The sequence below is a fragment of the Rhopalosiphum maidis genome, chromosome 3 (assembly GCF_003676215.2).
Source record: "Rhopalosiphum maidis isolate BTI-1 chromosome 3, ASM367621v3, whole genome shotgun sequence".
NCBI lineage: Eukaryota > Metazoa > Arthropoda > Insecta > Hemiptera > Aphididae > Rhopalosiphum > Rhopalosiphum maidis.
The window spans coordinates 5,737,128-5,760,235 of record NC_040879.1 but is presented as its reverse complement, the minus strand read 5'-3'; the positions used below and the strand labels follow the sequence as shown (position 1 = coordinate 5,760,235).

At 31.1% G+C, this 23,108-nt stretch overlaps 1 protein-coding gene and 1 long non-coding RNA gene across 4 annotated transcripts in view; one reads left to right on the top strand and one right to left on the bottom strand.

Moving 5' to 3' along the window:
• The first annotated feature begins 6,583 nt into the window (after positions 1–6,583).
• On the top strand, positions 6,584–13,739 carry LOC113559855. 2 transcript variants are annotated; one of them, XR_003406032.1, is made up of 3 exons: positions 6,584–6,655; positions 6,728–6,917; positions 13,618–13,739. It is a non-coding gene; the product is annotated as an uncharacterized LOC113559855 (long non-coding RNA). The 2 variants fall into 2 exon arrangements; XR_003406033.1 differs by lacking the exon at positions 13,618–13,739 and adding an exon at positions 11,430–11,481.
• LOC113559853 (microtubule-associated serine/threonine-protein kinase 3) overlaps positions 12,145–23,108 on the bottom strand; it is a 28,511-nt gene continuing 17,547 nt past the window's right edge. For both annotated transcript variants that reach the window (XM_026965627.1, XM_026965628.1), the window contains exons 20-23: positions 19,214–19,440; positions 18,935–19,137; positions 16,993–17,367; positions 12,145–16,281 (exon numbers count right to left, since the gene is read on the bottom strand). In XM_026965627.1, the coding sequence (XP_026821428.1) occupies positions 15,004–16,281; positions 16,993–17,367; positions 18,935–19,137; positions 19,214–19,440 (2,083 nt within the window). In that variant the 3' untranslated portion in view covers positions 12,145–15,003. The remainder of the gene's footprint in view (positions 16,282–16,992; positions 17,368–18,934; positions 19,138–19,213; positions 19,441–23,108) is intronic.

Below are 23,108 nucleotides of genomic sequence, written 5' to 3'. Positions count from 1 at the left end.
CCTATCAGTAATCGAAATATAATCATTTTATCACTTATAATGCTTATAGTAATTTCGTCTTGTGTATAATATACAACTTAAAAATTAGTAAAATATCTTAATATCTCTTAGTTCGCGATGTGTTCGGCCTATTTAGCAAGCCTATGCATCTTGTAAAAATACACCTGCAGCTATGCTGCTAGGTTGATAACGATTAATTCTAGTGAACTTGTGTTTTAAATTTAATTTTAATGATTTACAGAGTTTTTATACTACTTATTAAATATGACAGTTTCGAACAATACTCTTATAAAAATGCGCTAAAAAAATAATCACATTTCTCTAAAGTCTTGGGGAATGGGAGAGATTAAGCCCCCCCTCCCTCCCACTTCAATAAATATATTTTAAATATCCGTGTACCTAATTATAAATAATTAACCGAATTATTTACTTTGAACAGATCACGTGTAATATTTAGTGATTCTAAAGAACGCTAAAGATTGGATAGATATTCCCGGACCGAACGTTCTCTGGATATATACATTATATTGTTATGTCACAATAATATTATCGCCAACAAAGCACACACCGCAGACAGTACAACCGTGTTTGTAAGTTCCATTGAAATGTCTGAAACAAAGCGCTGAATAGGCCGTTTCACACACGTTTGTGTTCGCACATTTATTGAAAATGTTTAAGGTATCGGTAACCAAATCTGTTTCATTCAGACGACACTGTTTTCAGTTTCGAATAACACGTATAATATATCACTTACATTACAACGACCTATACGTCACAATTAAACAGTAATTACTATTTTAAACAAACTCAATTCAAAATGTAAACATACCTTTAATAAACGAGAACAAGCTCGATTCATTATAGTTTCAAATGTATAATAATGACGTTGACGCACTAAACAAATCACTCGGTTGTTGGAGCGAACAACTTTAACAAATTACAGTGAAAACCACAACGACGTGTAATCTGTTTAAACAATAACCAAATTCACGTAAAATTTCAAAAATAAAATAATTTACAAATATTAGACGTATATTAAGTCGCGTGAGTATAAAATCGACCACCAGTCCACGAATGAATCTTTGTAATTCAAAAGTTTTTTGAAATTTGGAACAATGTTCATATAATTTACTTTGTCGTCACAATTAATGATCATGTTGGTTGATTTAATCGTTACCAGTATTGGCATACAATAATATAACACACATAAGCCAGTAAGCCACAGCCATAGACAATATATATTTAACAGCATGTTAATATAAATATTAATTTCAAGTATTCGTATTCGTCACTATACAAGCAAAAATAGTAAATATAACATAGCTTATAATATTTACTTTTTAAAATTAATAGTTAAAATTTTATTTTTTTACTAATAATTCTTATACATATTTTATTTTTGTCAATAATTAATATACTTTGTGTTAATTAAAAGAGAAAGAAATATTCGTAATAAAAAACAGTGATAACCGTTGAATAGGCATTCAAAAATCTCGCTGCAAAAAAACGCTCGTGTACCTATGTACAATATTATATTTTCGTACCTAACAAAATTACAATTTATTGAACGTGATAACAACGTATTCGATAAAAACACTGAACAGGAAATGTTTTCTTGTAATGAATCACGTGTCCATTTTGCATGGTATTATGGACCTACTATATCACGAGTTTTCGGATGAAAATGACGTTGATAGCGTTATTATTTTGACGGCATACATTCAGTTTTTCATCGAAGATCCTTTGTCTATCTAATCGATAAGGTTAGTAATAACCTCCAAACCATATACAAATTCCTTATGAAGTTTATTCGAAATCAATTATCATAGTATATGATATAATATTATCGTGGAAATAATTAAAAACCGTTGACAAATTCGAAAATTATTAAAAACTTGTTAAAAATAAACAAATCGTCGATTTTATAAAATAATTTATGTTTTAATTTAAACCACTGAATCGAACCTTAACATTTTAATTCCAAAAAATTATAATACTTTTTGATATGATTAATTAATTTTGAATTCTATGTATTGTTATTATTCTAAACAAGACAATTATTTTAGCTGATGACATACCCATAAATAATAGGTACATATAAGTATAATATAACTTTTGTGTTTTTTTTTTGTTTGCTAAACAAATAGCTCATACGAGGAATGTTGCATTACATTATCAAACTAAAACACAATAATTGTATCATCATAAATCAAAATTAAAAGTAGAACATTTCAAATGTCTAACGTCAACTATATATAGGTACATTTGACATTTCAATTAATTCAGTTTTCCTTTTTCATTCGTTGCCTTTTGTCTTTTGAACGTTATATATAATATATAATAATATCCTGCCAAAAGGTCATGTTTGCAGTAAATTGTAATACACAGACGTTTACATACAAGTACACGAATACATATTACATATTACAATGTAGGTTACAATCGTTTCAATTATACATCCTTTTGCGTTTCGAACTTACTTCGAAATAAACTTTTACGTTATATCGTGTAGGTGCAGTATAATATGTTTTGTAATTATATATATTTGAGACCTATATACGAAACAAAAGTCATTCATGAAATCCGAGCGCGTTCGCAAACCGAAATAAAAGCCGAGATCTAATCCCCGGTCCGCGAACACCAATAACCCATCGTGATGGTTTATGTTCTGCATGTCCTGTATAACCGAAATCCAATCAACTATAGTTTTCATATACCATTAAAAAAAAAAAAAAAAAAAAAAAAATGATAAAAAATTCACCAGTGACGAATTTGTACACGATACGCCTATATAGTATAACAGATCCATACTTATAGGACAGCGGGGGACGGAAAAGTACGTGTAATATCGGTTAAAATTAACCGTCTACTTTACTGAACTTATAATGAGTAGCTATATGTATGTTATATATTTTTTTTAGATATTTGAGTATATTTCGAGTACACGATGAACTGCATTACTCGTTTTTTTAACATTAAATTCGGCTTCGATATTTTTACAGCAACAATATTATTATTATTGATAAATTACTGCGTCATAAGCGACGTCTGCGTATTATAACGGTTCGAAGTTAGTTTCGTGTATCGATCGGTCGGGTTAGTATTTCAATTGATATATAATTACTGTCGTTAAATATTGTATTATGTTATTGTCATTATTCATTATTAACCGTGAAACTAACAATGGTTCGATTTAAACAATACACATCTTATACATGTCGGCTCGGGACCTCCGGGAAGAGCTCGAGCAATCGAGTCCAAACTTTTAAAAATATTTTTTATTCGATATTTATATTATTTATTTATATTATTTATTTATTTATAAGTACGACGATATAAATATAGAGGTACCTATACTGCGAACAAAAATCAACAAACAGACTAGAGCCCGAGTGTGTAAACAAGAATCACCCTAAATTATAATATATTATGTACATTATATCGAATATCGATGTGACAGTTTTGTGTAATGACGCGTGTATATATCACCATATTATATACGCGTCTGTGTCGTCGCACTCGCAGGGCAATCGGACGTGCGCAAAAACGGTGGCGTCTTAAAAACGGTGGCCGCGGTGTCATAAACCATCATCGTGACGGTTGAATAAAAACGCGGCGAGAGGTTGTGTGGTGTGAGAGGAGGGCCCGCGGTGTGAGAGACGACGATGGATATCGCGATACCGTCGTGGAACTTGCATAGACAAAATGAGCGATGATAGAGTACACAAAGTGCGTAAATAATAATATATTGTATTATGGCCGCGGTTGTCGATAATAGGTAATTTATGCGCGCGATGATGACGTCGGTTGGAGTGTTAGACACAAAAAAAAAAAAAAAATGAGAAAATACGAAACGAAACGAAAAGCGTATTAATGGTTGTTCACCTGCTGCGGCAGTGTTGTACGCGCACGCATACAGGGTGATTCGCCGAGCAATCTCGCCCCCGTCTATTGATTTCATTATGTTATTTTAATATATTCATCAAAAATCTGTTTGTCTTATTTTTTATACTTTTATGGTACACTCAAAGAGCGTGTAATTTTCAAATATTTAAAATTTGTATGCCATTTTTTTTATAGTATACAGCCGAATCGCGATGACTCGAAGTTGAAGGGAGATAAAAATTCGCTTCGAGATATGTATATCATTCGAGATGTTTAACTCGAATTTATATTAATTTATATTTATAGGGGAATAAAAAAAAATTCGAGTTGTCGCGACTCGACTGTATATCTAATACTCCTATAATATCTCTATACAAACGTTTTTTTTTTCAAAATTAACTCGCCTCCTTTTTTATTTTTAAGTATTGCTCAGCAGACGGTTTTATCGACAAATATGACAAATGTTGACGCATCTAAAATCATAAATCCTAACGAGTACCTTTACAGTTTCTGAGCTATTACACATTGCACGTTAGGTACTAATAAGGAAATGGATATAACGGTGCTTGATGATCGACAATAACGACTGTACATTAAATATAAAATAGGTCTAATATCCAGTCGAGTGCTCGTTATATTTAGAAGATGTAACATATAAATTACCACACGTAATTATTATAAAAATTATCGATTACTACGCGGATCCGACCAGGACAGCACGTGCAGTACCCATTTTAGACGGATTAATATCCTACATAATTGTAGGCACAGACTTTTGCGGGTAAATTGGCAAAGCGTCTTAACTCCAATTTCTTCTAAGACTATTATCTCGGATAACATTTAATAGTACGTAAAGTTTAATGGCTCAGAAACTAAACGGTTGAATTTTAACATATTATTATGTACAACTTTCAAAAATGAATTTGTTTAACAATTAACACTCAACAGTATATAGATATCACGGGATTATAGGGAGCTACCTAGATGTTTTGAAAGATCTAAATATTTATAAATACGTATCTTGACTTTTGGTGTACATGAAAAATGTCTAAAAATCAGTATTTTCAAAATAAACGTATTATTAAAGGATAAAATGGATTATATTATAGTGTACCACCCTGTATTGACAAACCTATGATGATAATGATATTATTATTATATTGCTTCAAGTTTATATTACATACTCGTGATCTAGACACAATAGATGGCGAATGCTCAAAAAGGGTGAAAACAGTTAAATACAAGTGTACAATAAACACATATCCTATTTTATAGCCTAAACATACACAATATACGTACTTATATTAATAAGTAATAACAGATGTTCAGGTCCAATTTTTCGTTTTATTAACATTTAACATTTAAAAGCCTCCTTATTCTGGATGTAACACCTTAAACTTCTTAGATTTAAATATACACTAGCATGTCAAACACACGAATTCTTGTTAATTTTTTAAGACGTATAAATATTAATTTGTTAAATTATTCATTAATCATGATGTATAAGCAATATTTTACTTGATGTTAATTCTCTTAATGTTGGTTTTTATTTTTTTGATTAATTATTATTTCTGAATAAGTATTATTAGTGCTGATATTTTTGTTTTAACCACCAATTATTCTGCTTTTTTAATGTAAACTTATTGATTCTGAGCGGAGCGACGGATGTATTGATTTTACAGTGTCTTGTGTGTGTGTTGTAGATAAATAATAGTCTACATTTAGTAGAAAAATAGTTTCAATCTTCGACTTCGAAGGAGATTTTTGATAGAAAATTAGATTTAGTTGGTGCTTTTGGGGAGGTCAAAAGTAAAACTCAAAGTATAAACTTTTTAAAATAATCGACGAAACCAAAAAAATATTTTTACATAAACACAGTTTTTGGCAAATTTTGTTTTATGATTTAATTCAAATTAAAAATAGATAACCATAAACTTGAACATTTCACTTAATATTATGTGTTTAGTAGAAATAATAAAATGATCAAAATATTTTGACTCTTTTTTTCGAATTATTATGATAATATTTTTCAAATTTTTGATTAAGGGTAAAAATATTGAAAAATTGTTATAAATAATAGTTGTTCTTACGTAGAACAAAAAATATCCAAAATACGATTTCACCACAGTTTGTTTTTTATACGTGTTTGGAGTTTTTCGAAATTTGTTAAAACCGTGAAAAAATGTACATTAGTCATTAATTTGTACTTATCTGAAAATTCATATTTCTACTTTATATTTAATATTTATATATATATATATGTATATGTATACTATTATTATCATATATACACATATTATTATATTCATATTATTCACATTTCTAAGTAATATTATATATACCTATGGGGTTTTAGAATTTATTACAATAGTCGCTTGAAAAATTTCCCAGGGGCAACGGGCAAAGCTCTGTATTTGTCAGGTCGCATTGTCGTAATGACCAAATAAATGAAAATATATTTATTAATAGACTTGTTTTTCTCAAAACATTATATCATATTATATTATATATGGAACACAATGGCATATCACCGACCTAGTCGGGCGCATTATCTGTATAACTTTATTTTTTTATTTTTATCTATGGCTATATCTCGTGGTCTCCGGCGGGGGATTTTCATACAAAAATATGCACACCGCAGTACGTAGAATTTTGTTTTGTATAAATCCTAAATCTAATTATTTAAACGATAGCTGCGGTGCCACTACGCCGCAGTTACTCGGTCAGCTTGTCGTTCCGATATGATTTGTATTTCTGTGTACGCCGCACGGTTATAACATATTTTTTATAGTCTTTTATCCCATCTGATCGGTTTTAAAAAACATTTGTTTCTTTTTTTCAGGCCACTGTACTGCACATAACATGACGCCGCTGTACGTGCGTTCGGACCAACAGGAAAACGCGAAAAACTGCAGCGACAAACATAACATATAATATATTGTACGCTAAACACTGTCGTCCGCGCGGGGCACGCGGAAAAACGGGACGTTTGCTCATCGACGACGACGACCTCAGGTCTTAAAGACCACAGGGTGAGTGAGACTAAATTACCTCCCCCCCCCTTGCCGTTGGCGATGTATATTTTTGGTCTCGTCGTGTTCCTTTTTTGAATCCGAAACGATGACACATTTTTTCCGGCAATCCTCGCTCGATTTTCGAACGGTTCTTTCTGCGGTAAATTCGATTTTAACGTAAAAAAAAAAAAAGAATTCAAGACCACGTTTTAAGCGCTCGTTAACCGCACTAAGCGTTTGGCTTAATTAATTCCCTCCGTTAGCCCGTCCGCCGACCGTCGGGCCATCGTAGACTATATACTTTTTATTACCTACCATATATACTTATGAAAATTTAACTCGCAAAGTTTAAAAAAATAAACATTCTACTCCACAACATTGAAGTATATATATAGGTACTTCTACGTCAGGTACTTGGCATTAGTTATAGTTCTCGTCCCCATTAGCCATGTACACAGTCCACTAGAGGATTTTTTTTTTTTTTTGTATAAGATACAACAACTTAACACAATAATTGTTGATCTGTGATCGATGAACACACACACACATATATACATATGTATATATACACATCCACGCAGCCACTCATTATAAATTTATATAACTATAGCCCGTACAATATATTATGTACATATACTCGTAATTATTGGTGATCGTAGTGATTACTGATTTGTATTACTATATAATCGCCATTAAGAAGTATTAACATGTTTCAATATATATGTATATATACTGACGATGATGTAGGTATAGGTAATAGGCAATATAGCCAATAAGTATACCTACTTATTTGTTATACACATCAATAAACTGTCTAATTATTGTAATCGGAGACCTGTTATCACGGTTATATGACGCTGGTCCGCCGTCGCGAGGTTAGGTTTTCCTCGGTTACAAATTATCTAAATATTTGTACTTTGTTATCCAGTCGTCTATATGGTTGTGTTAGATATCTGAAATGTGCAGCCAAATTTCAATATTATAATTGTAAAACCGTTAAAGGGCTGCAGATCGGTGTAAAAAATTATATGATAACACTCGAATCGATTAAATAAAACCGTTAAAGTGTATAATACAAGGGCTTCGGAAGTACTTAAATTTACTTACGGTCGGTAACATATACACTAATTTAGTTTCGCGCATATTATTACTATTCCCCAAATATTTTTTTTTCCCGTTAACCATCATTATATTCCGCGAAAAGTGTGTCTTTCGACTTTGTATAATATTTTATAAAAAAAGATCTTTTATCCCGACAACATGGTAATAAAAAACGTACATAGGTAGTCTCTTCAAATTATGTCGGTAATAATAAAAAATGTATAACGCGTAACATTATTTTACTTATCGGAGCCCGACTAAAGTTGGGGGGGAGGATTGTAATCGTTATACAGTGGCCCAAATATTTTAGGGGCAGTTGAAATGAATTTGTAATGTTATTATTATCACCTATAGAAATTAAAATCGTGTATACGAGTCACCCGTAACTAATATCGTAATAGGTTTTAACAATTTTTGATAAGAATGGTTACATACCAATCGCATTTTTTTAAAATAATAGGTTTTTCTCATTCCGTTATAAGTATATTACCACTAATTTGATAATAAAATATTACGAAACGCATTGGCACACCGCACGGAGTATAATAATTATTATAATTTTGCTAATAAATTCTACGCGAATCGCATAAATAATATTATCCAGGTGTTTTTAGATAAATGATATATTTTTTTTATGATATTCTATACGTATAATATAAAGGGAGCTTAATAATACTTTTGTTGAATTGGATTTGAGAGTTTAAAATTCAAATTTGTATGGTTTTTTTCTAGTTTGACCGTCAGAGAATTCGCGTATGATGCTTAGAGGTGGACAATAATATAATACCATTAATTAATAAACATGCATTATGCATTAATGCACATTATAAACATATATATATATATATTAATATATTATCATAAACATATATGCGTCACAGCAAATTGCAGTAGATATTTAATATTTGTCCTATATTTCAACACCAATAATATATGTGTTGCACTCAAATTTCAAGTCGATATAGCCATCGCGACACATGACCGCGAGTAAATTAAACCCAAAACGCGTTATGTAGGTATTGGTTGGCACATGATATTATGTATTGACGAAATTGTCGTCGAAAAATAGACGCGAGTAATAAGAAACGATAAAATATAAATCATTAATTAAACCAAATCATTTTTTTTTTTTTTCGTGATAGTAAATTATCTCAAACGCGATTAACCGCGCGAATTACACACGTAATCACACTATTTTTTACACGGACATTCCTATGTGTTGTCACTGCTTTTGTATAGGTTTGATTACGATCTTATCCGCTATGTGTAATGTCCACACTGCTAAACGAGTACAATAGGTGTTTAATAGACCATATAAAACCCGCGTGTGTTTGGAAAACTGCCAGTGGTTCTCAATATTTAAAAATAAAAATGTACTTTCAAACATATTTGGGCGACTCATATAGTATTACATTTTAATTAAGAACTTATTGTAACGTTTTCAACGCTATACTACAGAATAGAGTACACTATATATACATTTTCGGAACTCGGGTTTTTAAAACGTTATTCGTACCTAGTACCTACCTATAGCTTATATAGACGTATAGGGTTTGTACGTCGGTTGTTATAATGTAGTCAGCTTGCAGTTTTTTTTAAACCGAATTCCAAAGTATTAATAGTTTTCTGCCGCAAAGTATGTCGTCGTAAATATAACTATACTAATGGTTTTTAGCTTATAACGTTTTAATGGCTTATTAGCAAATTACGGGGCTTCAAAAGTTTTTTATAACGTTTTAAAATATAAAGGTAATATAATGAAAACATATTTAAAACAATTAATGAAATCAATGAACATCGCAATGTATTTGAGACACATATCACAATCATGAAAATTTCAATTTTATCAAGACTTTTCAAATTTTTAGTATGATCAATTCAATGTTGTTTAATTTTTATTAATAGTGATCATAGTTGATATTTTCAAAAATATGTTATTACATGATTTTTTTGATTATTATTAAATATACTTATTTCAATACATATATATATACTTAGTTGAATTTTATCGGTATTTACAATTTTAATTTATTTTTTAAAATTCAAATAACGTTTAAAAATACAGTAAAGTTAAGAGGACGTAGAACCCGCTATGTTGTCTCCGTCTTACACATGTGCGACATAGCAAATTTTCGTTCACAAGTTTCAATATTGTGCTGCTGGTTTTGATATTACAGTGAATTGACCTATTATAAAATTTAAAGATAAGATTATTATCCAGGGCCCACGTACCCTCTTATTGATATTGTTATTTTTAAGTAAGTTATGATCTTTTTGAAACCGTACATTTTAAAATGATCATAATAATGGCACATTATTTTTGAATCGATCAGACAAAGTTAAACTTTACGGACTTTTAAAAATAGTCTTCAATGTAGAGATTATAGACTAATTTAATATTTGCTTTTGTTTATTTGCTTCAAACCTAAAGCCGTTCATGGAATTCTGATCATTCTTGGACCATCGTTTTCAGCATGAAAAATAAAAGGCGGAATGAAAATAAAAAAATAAATATGTCTTGTTTCTAGAAAATAGTATTTTTCTCAGTTAAATTCCGTAATACAAACAGACAATTTATCATTACAATAGCTTTTGAAATTAAACTTCAATGTATTTTTCGTATTTGCATGAAACAAATATGATACAAATGTGATGATTTAATCAAACGAAATAAAGTTGAAAACATTATTCTTCGTTTAAAATTTTAAATATCTAATACTAATATCGTCAAAATCAATCGAACAATTACTTTAAAAATATATATAAAAATTTTTTTACATAAAAGAGTCAAAATTATATACTATGTGTAGGAAATTAGGAAATGATAATATAATAAAAATTTCAATTATCTACGGATCTACAATTGTGTTTTTTTTTTGAGGAACACCGCAGCAACAAAATTAATTTTTCCAAAAACTGGCTTAAGCGTAAGACGAATCTCATTAAATATTTTCCAGATTGTGAGCACGCGAATAAATGTATTTCAATGAATGTATTTTTTCCCCGCTTGTTTAGTGAAAAGTACCAGAATTATGATTTTACTCTCGACCCCCTAAACTATGTTGATAGCAACTAAATTCAATTCGGTAGGTACTAAAAACCATCTTTAACATTGAAATTCGAAGTATTTTTACTGCACCCAAAAGATGATGACAGATGACCAAAAAAAAAAAAATAATAATAATAATAATAATAAAACAAACACGCGTGACGCATGATTGTAAAATTTTTACATTCATTGCTCTACTCAGAAACTAAAATTATTGTAAAAATCATAAACCTAAAATTACATTAAATTGACATGTGTTGTTAAATCCTGAGGGGAGCGACAAATGTATTGATTTTATGTTTTTTTTTGTCTGTATACACGATAAGTAGTAGTGAAAATGTGTTTCAATTTTCAACTTCGAGAGTGGTTTCGGATTTCAGATTGAATAATGTTTGTACTTTGGAGAAGCATTTTTAAAAAACAAAAACGAGAATTTTCACACGAATACAGCTTTTGATTGTATCGAATTTTTTTTTTTTATTGTAACTCAATACTATTGTTACTTTAAATTTTCACAAAATATTTATACGATAATTTTATAAGCTTGATACAATTTTCAAATTATTTCCACTATGTTTGAGTTAATTATAGATAATTTAAGTATTTGATTTTTTTTTTTTTTGTTTTTTTCCTTATACATATAAATGACGAGTTGATTGTTTTTGTTTTTTATCGCATTTCAACATCAACCGTAAAATTATGATTGCAAGACGTTATGAATAGACCTCTAAATTAAGTACCTACTTAAGTCGCTAATTATTTGCATCGGTCTGTTGACTGTTTGACAGGTTACTCTAAATGTGCGATGGCTTTATAAATACAAAACCAGATACGAGTACTTATCGAGTGGCAATGCTACTATAAAGGTATCATTAGAGTTGTGGTAAAAAAACTAGGCGTGATCGTTAGTACCGTAAATTGTCTTGAACAATATAAAAGTTAGAACAATTGTCATATTTACTAAATAATTTAGTTAATATGATAACCGTAAAAAAATACCAAAAAACATAATTCTAGTCTGGTAAAATACGCGTATGTTTACCGATAGAAAGGAGTGTTGTAGATATATGTATAAAATAAAAAAACAAACAAATTAAAAAAAATAAGTTTATTGATTAGATACATTTTATCGACTATTTTGTACATTAAAAATGTTAAAAATAAAATAATATTAATAATAATAATAATTATAAAATAACGATTACGACGTACCTATCTAAAAAGGAAAACCGACACATTACCTTAAAAATAATAATAATAAATTAATTAAAATAATCAAACGGGGCGTTTTTGGGATGCGAACGCGCGTACTATGCACATCTAGAAAAACAAACGCGGTCCTCGTGGATAAGCGCTCTAAGTCTGCGGTTTCGTGTACTCGGAGAATGAAAAAAAAGAAAATCCACCAGACCGTGATTTTCATAATTTCGCGTTCGATATGTACGACAAAATCGACACCAACGGTGGACGGTGAACGCGACGGAAAGTTCAACCCTATTGAACACGGCGATGATGTTATAATTAATTATTATTATTACTACTATTACAAATATACGCAAAATTGTAATAAACGTGTACACCTGAATGATAAATTGCATTCGCAAAATATATAATAAACATAATATATAATATAGTAATAGGTAATAACAAGGCAAAACGTAAAGTCAAAGAAGAAAATAAACATAATAAAAAACAAGAACTAGCTGTGACAGGGGACAGCCGAATAATCGTATAACGTATAACATTATTGCACCTATGTTATTATACTATGTGACGGTACACGCGATGTGTGCACCGTCAACGCGCAAACGATTATCAATAATAATTAAAGTTAATAAATAAATAATGTTTTTGGTATTTGTTTTTTAACAATTACCTTTTGAGCTTCGACGGCGTCGCGAAACGCACGAAAAAACGATGATAATATAATATAATAACACGGCCACAATAATGTTATACTTCAACGACAATTTTGGGTAGACACACGATAGGAAAAAAGCATAAATAAAATATGAATTGAAAAACTAAAATTTATATAACAAACCGCGTAAGAAAAATGTGACGAGTTTAATATCGAAACGAGTGTTGCCCGTCGTGTGCTTTCGAACATTTTTCGTTGACGACGTATCATAACAGAACATAACAAGATTTTGGCTTATTAATTAGCCTTAAAATAAAAACTAAAATTGACAAACTAAAAAAAAAAAAAAAAATTAAAAAAAAAAATGTACACACTCATTGAACAATAAATTGATTGGCTTATTGCAATAAAGTTATCTAAATTCGCGATTGGCACTCTTATTACAAATTATTTCCTAATATACCTTATTACTTATTTAATAGAAAAATTGATTAAATATATTAAAAACATATTATTGATAAATATAAAACCGTTTAGAACGATACTAAATAAAATCGTTTTACATACAAGATGACGAAATACAGATAAATATTATATTAAAAACAGTATTAAATATTCTGCTCATAGAATGCAATGTATAATTTATACAAATATGATTAATGAATCTCCAGTCTTTTAAAACGATTACAATTTTTTTATTTCATCAGAATACATTTCAAGTACAATGTACGTAATATGGAAAAAAATTAATAAACCTGACTTATACTTATAACTATCACCTTGAATGATTTTTACCAATGGAATACTAAAAAAAGTTTGATTGTTAAATTATTTTAATGACAAAAATAAAAGAAAAAGATTACAAACTAAATATAGGTTATTATATGTATATTATACAATACATATACATATAAACCTACGTTATATCGTTGTATAATAAATAAAGTAATATGTTATGAATAATAAAATTGAATGGATTTTTATGACGTGTTTGAAAACTACATACCTACTTGGCTAACCTAATTACTTAATGTTATTAATGACCAAAAATTACTAACGACAAAAATTATTTGGGTACTGTATATGTCTATCACAAAATATCACAAATAAATAACTCTAACACGAGTAATACCGAATTCTCAATCAGTGTAAAGTTTTCACTAATGCTAATCGAGTATAGCGTGTCGCGTTTATTAAATTCAATAATATTACACACATACACGCGCGATCCATAACCTCTAACACAAACTAACACACACACACACACACACACACACGCACTGCATAGGTAGTATAAATACCTATAATTAACATGTTGTACGCGATAAACGAACTCGGATGGCTTTCGCACAACCACTCGACTATAAGCATCAATATAGAAACGCGCGCTGGTCGTATAAAACGAATTCGACCGTGATAAAAAATCGAAAGGAATAAGAAAACGACGAAACTGAAATTATCGTTAAAATCGTTCCCAAACAATAGTGAAATACAGAGCATCGTTGCAGTATATAGTAAACAGATATAATATAGGTGCATTTTAATCGTTTCGGATTGGTCGCAAACTGTGATCACAATAATATTTACCGGCGAACGTAAATACGTAAATATAATATTATAATTGATAAGACAGTGGTTATTACTATATATATATATAACATTACGAGTATTATAATAATATCTATCCACGCGCGTACGTTACCGCGACATTTACGCGGTCTACAATACGGAGGCGCGAACGAAAGCGGCGGCGCGGAGACAAGTGGTTATTTTAAAACGTACACAACACAATAAACATATAAATTGTGTATAAAAAAAAAAAAAAAACAAAACAAAACAAAACGTACCTACAGTTTTCACCTCGTCTATAGAACATAATAATAATGTTATGCGAACGATAGTAATAATAATATTATTATCGTAAAAGCCCGATGGGCGCGGGGGGGGGAAGGTGGGCGCTGAGAGTCGAGGGCTCGAGCCCCCGAGTAATAATGAACGCGTTATGGTCGTGGGCGGAAAAAACGCTCGGTCTGTCGACCGGCAACAAGTAGTCGTCGTCGTCGTCGCGCGTCGGCCGTCTTCGGCGCTCCTCCTCAAGGTTGATGTGGTGTGGACGGCGCGGCGGGCGGCGCCGACGCCACCTCGTCGGGCTTACAACAAGACGGCGTCTGCGGCTGAGGCGGCTGCTGTTGCTGCTGCTGTTCCCTGTGCTGTTTGTATTTCCTGTTGAAGAAATATCGGCAGCCGCCGTTAGCCGACTTCGCGGGTTTCGCCCTCTCGACGACCGCCACCACCACGGCGGTCGGCTGATGGTGGTTGTTGTGGTTGATATTATTCTGCTGCTGCTGCTGCTGCTGTTGCTGTTGCTGCAGATGATCTCTTTCTTCGGCTATGCGAGGCAACGACGCGTGACCGACCACGACGACGTCGGCCGCGAACATTTTGCCGACTTGCGACGACGACGGCGGCGGCGGTTGTTCGTTTTTACCGGTCGTCGCCGGGACGACGGCGATCGCTCTCTGCCCGTCGCGGTCGTCGTGCAATATTTTCGTCGTCGTCGTCGTCGTCGTCGTGGTGGTGCACGTCTTGGACAGCGGCGAGTTGGCGGCCGCGACGCCGGGCCCGCGGACGCACATCGGCGGCGACTTGGTGGTGACGGTGACGCGGGGCGCGTGGTGCGTGGTCACCTTGAGCGCGGGATCGCACAGCGGCGAAATGGAATTGGACTTGGTCTCGGCGGTGCGCGGGTGCAACCGGTCGGGCGACAGGGCGCGGCGCAACAGGGGCGACCCCGGTTCCGACGTCTTGCACGGCCGGCCGAACGACGAACCGGCCGTCTTCTTGACGACCACCACAGCGCCGCCGCCGCCGACACCGCCGCAGCCGGACGGGCCGCCGCCGGCCGCCGCACCGGAACCCGACGAGGCCGCGCACCCGGTCGCGTTCGCCGCCGCCGGGTTGGACGACGACAGCGACGACGGGCTGTACGACTGCGTGGTGTTGGAGCTGCCGGGCTGGTGGCCGGACGAGAACGTCAGCGGACTGGGCGACCGGGTGGGCGACTGCGGCAGCGGCGACGGCGACGGGGTCCGGGCCAGCGGCGACAGCGGGATGTGGCCGACGGACTTGCGCCGGTTCGGCGAGTGCAGGTTTTTGGTGGCCGAGTGCAGCTTGTGCTTGAGCCCGTGCAGCGTCGACGGCCGCTGGTACGGCGTGGGAGAGTTGGGCGTCACCGTCGGCGACGAGTTGGCCGACGAGCTCGACGAGCTGGTCGACGACGAGTAGTCCGCGGACGTCGACGACGCCGCCACCGCGACCGTCGCCACCGCGTCTTGTGCCGCTACGGGCGATCGGTTTCCGATGATGGTCAGCTGCGAACAAGCAAACGGCAGACGGTCAACATCGATTTTGCACTTGACTCGAGAAACGTTTTTAAATATAATGCTCGGCCGCGCGTGTCTTTGTTCGGTCTCATTCGCGATTTCACGATTTGTTACCCCAAATGTTTTTTTATGAAAAATGATAAAAATCCACTTTACTTTGGTTCTAAGTTACTTAGTATACGGTCAAGTATCAATAGTGCGAAACGTGGACACTTTATACTATTATATACATGGAGTATGCACATAATAAGTAAATAAGTCTGAATTTATATATGTATTTACTTTTTACGTTATATTTATTTTTTACATTATACATACTTACTACTTAGGCGTATAAAACTATATATAGACATTAATATATTATACTTTATGTGTATAATAGTGCTAAGTGTTCGCATTCTCAAACTGAAATTTTTATCTGACCGTACAAAGTGTCCGCTTTATGCAGTTTTAACAATGGACCGTAAAAAATGACCGCTTATCAGAAATAATGAAATTTTCAATTAAAACACGCGCTACGAACAACGTAAATGCCTATATCGGGCAGTGCGGTACGTTACAATGACTATGTATTGTGATACGACATAAAATTGGAATTTTTCTCGGACAAACGGGACGATAAAAAAATCATTAAAAAGCCGATTCAAAGCTCGGCCGCGCGCAGTCCGAACAAACGCGTTGCATCCGCCGCGTACGTACCTGCTGATAGTCGGGCGTGCACTTGGTGCTGATCCGCCGGAACAGCGACGACTTTTGCCGACGTCTGCTCTCGCCGGCCGGTATGTCCTTGCGCTGCGACCTCTTGTGCCGGTGCGAGTGGTGCGCGAACCCGAGGCCTCTGTGCCTGGAGTTAGATGCCAACTTGCTCTGGCCGGGTTCCCGACGACGTCCGCCAGTCTTGATGGTCGTGAACTCAAGCGGCGTGGACCGCAAGGTGGCTTTGTCGCCGCCGGACAACAGGAGTTGTAACACTTGAGTGTGGTTCATCCCTTGGACTTGTTCTCCGTTGACGTGCGTAATCAAGTCGCCGGGACTCAGACCAGCTTCGAACGCCGGACTTCCGGAATCCACAGCCTGTGCAACACATAAGTGTACAATATTAACACGCTGTACCCGAAAAAAATGTATCGATTTCATATGCCACCCCGTGGAGTATACGAGCAATTACAGCTGCGATTCATCATCATAATTCATATTGTGACAACTAAAAGCTAATACGACTTAAGTACATATCGACCGCACATACACAAACAGAGAAAAATCACCCTTCGCTCTTCTTCTTTACGTCTATGCATAATTCGTCGAATATATCCCAATATTAATGCGTTTCCTGGTCGCAGTGCAAATTTCGGAACCCACTCATCGTTGTGCGGGACACAGACAAATCGAGAGAATTTAGGGTTGGGCAAGATATACGGCAATTATTAAAAAAATACGAATCGCGTTATTTGTGCAAAACTTTAAAACGTAATTTTATAACCATCATGAGTACTTTGGTATAGATATCACATGTTACAAAGAAGTAAAATACGGCTGGCTTTGCCATGTCATAAAAAAATATTTAACATTCCATGCCGGGTAATAAATTAATTAAGTGTTCGTGAATGTTCCATATCATACTCGTAATCAATATTTACATACAATTTACATATTATTGTATAATCGATACTAAAACGGAGCAGTTAAAAATATACACATCTAATTAAAATATGTTAATTCATACTCATTAAATTATACGATATTTATGAAAATTAATTAAAGTATTTTTTTTTGTTATTAAATAGTTACTATTTATAATAGTTTTATAATAAAAGATTGTATAGAATGAAACTAGGCTTTAAAGAACATTATTTTTCATTTCAAACCTTAAACTGAGTATAAAGTAATATCAAGGTAATACATTTGATTGCCTCTACTTATTACACACTAATTACACCAAAACCAATATTTCTCATTTTGTATTAAAGCTGGTTAGATTAAGTAAAAATGGCCTTAGTTACTATTTTATTAAGAATGCTTAGAAGTAGAAGTAAGAATGTGTACATTTTATTTCTGATTGTAATTTCTTACGTTTATAAAAAATTACTGAAGAAATCCAAAACATAAATGCATATAAATCATAAATAATTATTGAAACTAATGACAACTATTAATAGTTTAAAGTTTAAAAAAAAATTTGCATTTAATAAATAATTGGCAACATTTTAAAACTTAAAAATGATAAAACGGCTTTATAAGATAAATTATGGAACAATGCAACGATCAGTCTTTAATATTTAGTTTATGTCTCAGTTTATTGTGAATATTCAAAAAAACCATTTGTATTATGAAAATAATATTTTATATAACCTACATAATGAAATTGCCATTTAAAAATAATGTCTATACGTTTAAACTTTATTTCATCATTAATATTATAGTATTTTATGACGTATATATGTATAATAACTTTAATACTGTTGAAAATACACTCAAGACAAACAATGTTCTTAAGGTGTGAATGACATATTAGAAACTGATATATAAAAAACGATATATAACAGGATTTACAAGTGGTTTGTACTAGATTATATTTAATTACATACAGCTTATGAACAGATAACATGTATAGATAAATGTTATAACAGACACATTTACATACCATTACTAAATGGTGCATAGTGTAGAAATCACTATCGCCATAGTATACACGAATAGTATTAACTGTAAACCCAAAGCCGGAGGGGCCTCTGCGCAATATAATTGGTGGCTTCAAGCTGGTGATTAAAGGTGCATCGCGACAGGGCGAGTTTAATGCACTACACGATCCTGGAGACTTCATTTGCAATCCATTGTTACTAGATTCTATAATAACAGGTAAGTAAAAATTGAATTGTTTACTTTAGAATAAATACATATTTACTAATCATTGTATACAAACCAGGAGGTATCATCAGAGACAATCCGGTGGCTGAAAAACTCTTGATGACAGATCTTGCCCGTTGACCACCAAGAGAATTGTTTTTGTGATTTTTTACCATGCTTGAAGTACTTGGTGAAGGTGGTAAAGTGGGACATAAATTAGTAGTCACAGGTAAACTTAGGAATTCCTCTTTTTTTTCTGATGAAGGATCATCAGACTCATTTTCTGATAAACTCCTTAATTGCCTAAAAAATATAATTTAACATAATTCACTTTAGAAAAAGATAAAAAAATAAACAAATAATTTATAATACAAGAAATTTTCAAATTTGACAAAATAATTTTTGCAAGAAAATTAATATAAGATGTCAAAAAAACATTGTTTAATATTATTAAGGAATACAATTTCATTTAACTATAAATCTAAATAATACAATCAACATCTAACATTGAAAAAAATATGATAGTTAAGGAAGAAAAAAATTTTTTTTTAATATTTACATGAAATAAAATAAAATTTTACAAACAACTGTTTCTTTTTACTTTAATAGTGTGGTATGCGAGTTGAGCATACCATACTTATAATAAATCTAAAATATTTGAGTAATAAGAATAAAATATAATTTTTGTTTATGTATTGAAATATAAAATAATTAAATAGGTATTCTAAATTATGGACTATAATTTGTACAGTGTATACATTTCTAACCAAGTAGTGAACAATTTTGAAATTGTTAATGAAGGAAAACAGTGAACTGACGATTTAGTGAAACAAACACAATATCTTATTCCATCCAATAAACCATACATTATATACTTTCGTACAATTCATAACTTATACTTTTGTAAAATATAAAATAAACCTTGTATATTTAAACAAAAATTAGCAAAGGAAGAATGGTTTATAAAGTGAATAATAAAACGTAGTTTATATTATTTATTCATATAAATGTATAATCTTTATATAATATTTTTAACAAAAAATTATTGAACAATGAATGTTAAAAAGTCTATGATATTAATTACAAAAAATTGTTTACCAATTGGAAATGAAGCTAATCAAACATCTTTTGATAAATGGATTATTTCTAAATTATATTTTTATTTATTATCTTAGGTATTCACTTAACTACTAAATCATCATTAGATTTTATAATTATAAAAAGGAATTTGATTATGATTATCCTTCATAGCATTTAACTGGGACATCTACACTTTTTAAATATTTAATTTGTATTTAAATAGTTTTGAGTGTTTAAAATTATAATCTATTAAAGTTAAAAATTAAAATAAAAATAATTTTATTTTTGTTTAAATATTAAAAATCTTGGTAGGCACTATTAAGGCATTTTTTAATTATTTTAAGGATATCTAATTCAACTGTTTGGCGACAAAAATAGAAATAAAAAAATTGCTGCTGCTGTCACAGTGAATATCTGATCTGTTCGACAAAGATAAAATGTTTTTAACTTCTTCTGGAGTTAAAATAAAAGCATATGAAAGTCAAAATAAATAGCCAACACAATGATAATATACACAAGTTGGTTCTATTATCAAACTTTTATTATTTTGAAATTTATTTGTTTTTAAAAATAATTTTTTTACATAATTTACAGTCAAAATAAAACGATCATTTTTTTTTTTTAATTTTTATATTTCTTAAGTTATTTACATTTTTGAATAACAACATATAATTTTAATTTCATATTCTGAAACAAAATATTTTTTGTTATATTTTGGTGTGTGAAAATCAAAATTTGGATGAGTAATTTATAGGTTATAAATATCTAACCTAAATGTTTTACTACTCCGGTTATAAATACTTTAAATATTACAACACATAAATTATTCAACTGAATCCCGATTTTTACGTATCAAAATATTTTACTTCAAAATAAAAAATGAAAAATGTATGTTGTCATTCAAAAAAGTAAAAACTTAAAGAAAAAATAATTTTTTTTTTAAATTTTGTTTCTACTTGAAATTATATAAAAAAAAATGTTTTCAAAAATATTAAAAGATTTTGAAATAATAAATTGTTTGATAGAAGAATCACCCAATACAACTAAACTAATTAAAACTAATTTAAATACTGTACATAATAATTTTAAAATTAGATAAAGCATCAATCAATTAAATAATAATAAATAATAAATTTAAATAAAAACTAAAACTATTTTTTTTCTTTACTGTCATATTAATTTTTAATGATTAAATAAATAAATAAAAACTGATTACTGAATACTGAATAATTAGAGCATAACTTTAAGTAACAGAAAAAAAATAGAAAACAATTTCAGATTAAGTAAATATGAATGGCAGAAGAGACAACAAGCAACAGTACATAAAATAGTATGTATATTATACATTATATAACATATGAATAAACAGATATTATATTTTATCTTCTACCAGTTGAAAAAAAAAATTTTTTTTCACTTGTTTATTCTTCAATTAAAATTGCACAAAATAATAAAATGTATAATTAAAAATGTGATGTAATTTAATATTATGCTTACAGATTTCAAATTATTAGTACATTAATATGAAAAATAATGTACTTTAGAAAACTATTAGAAGATATTATATTGAATCAAATAAAGGATATTTTATATTTGTGCATTATTTACCTTCCTTTGACTCAACTATGTTTATAAAATACGTTACTGATAGAAATGTACCAAAAACTGGGATAAAATATAAATGTCAAATTAAAAACAAAGATATTTAATCAATAAGTTGTGAAAAATAAAATAAAATATTAAAATTAATTTAATATGAAGTTTTTATAAAATTATAATTTTTTAGTCAAATTTTGTATTTAAAACTATTGAATTCAATTAGTTAAATTTTCCTAAAAGTTAGTTAATATTCACCTAACATACATGTTGATAAATTTATCTCACAATTAAATTATGTATATATAGTATATATAAATTATAAATAATTATTCTTAATACGCAAAAAAAAATCAGTGAATAGTAACTTGATAATTAATACCTACTCTAAAAATTAAAATTTCAAGTGTATGCACTACACAAATAAGATAAACGGCTAATAAAGATAATTTAAAGTTATATGTATATCATCCAATTTAAAAACATAAGATAAAAATTAAAAATAATCATTGTTTAATAGTGCTTAGTTTTTCAATTAATCCTTGATATTACGTTTAAAAAGTAAATATATTATTTAATGTGAATTCACTGTTAGTGAATTAAACCAATGAAGAAATAATTCAACAATTTTTATTAATTATAAAAGTTACTTCATTAGCAACAAAACAATTTAAATTATATATCAAAGGTTAGGGTCAAAAAAATAAAAAATAATATGCACAAAGTGTATTTTTAACAGCTTATAACAAGTAGTAAATGTTTTTAAACATTTAAAACTTTATAAATTAAATTATTAAAGGTTGTGATTAAAATACATTTACAAATTATTTGGGTAATAGATATTAAAAAGTATTAATTTGTTTTTGTGAATGCGCCACATTTATATATGTTAATGAAAAAAAAAAATTAAAAACTTGGTTATTTCGCTATGAAATGTAAGGCCAACCATAAAAATAAAGGACCTAAAGAGGTATATTTTCAATACCTATTAATTAAAAGTCCAAAACTATTTTAACTTCAAATGAATAGCAAATGTTTATAAGATTTATGTTTAACAGTTTTCTATTATAAATCATTGTACAATAGTAAAAACATTAATAAAATTGTAATTTAGACTAAATTTAGATAAAATTCTATCATACTTTCAAAAATAATTAATGAAATGTAAAACCACATTAAAATTGTTTATGTTTTATTAGTTTTTTATCAGGTAAAATTAACAATTCTTTGTATTTTAAAATGTATAAAAATAGCGTTCTCTCAAATTTAAAGGTCAATACAATAATTTATTTTTT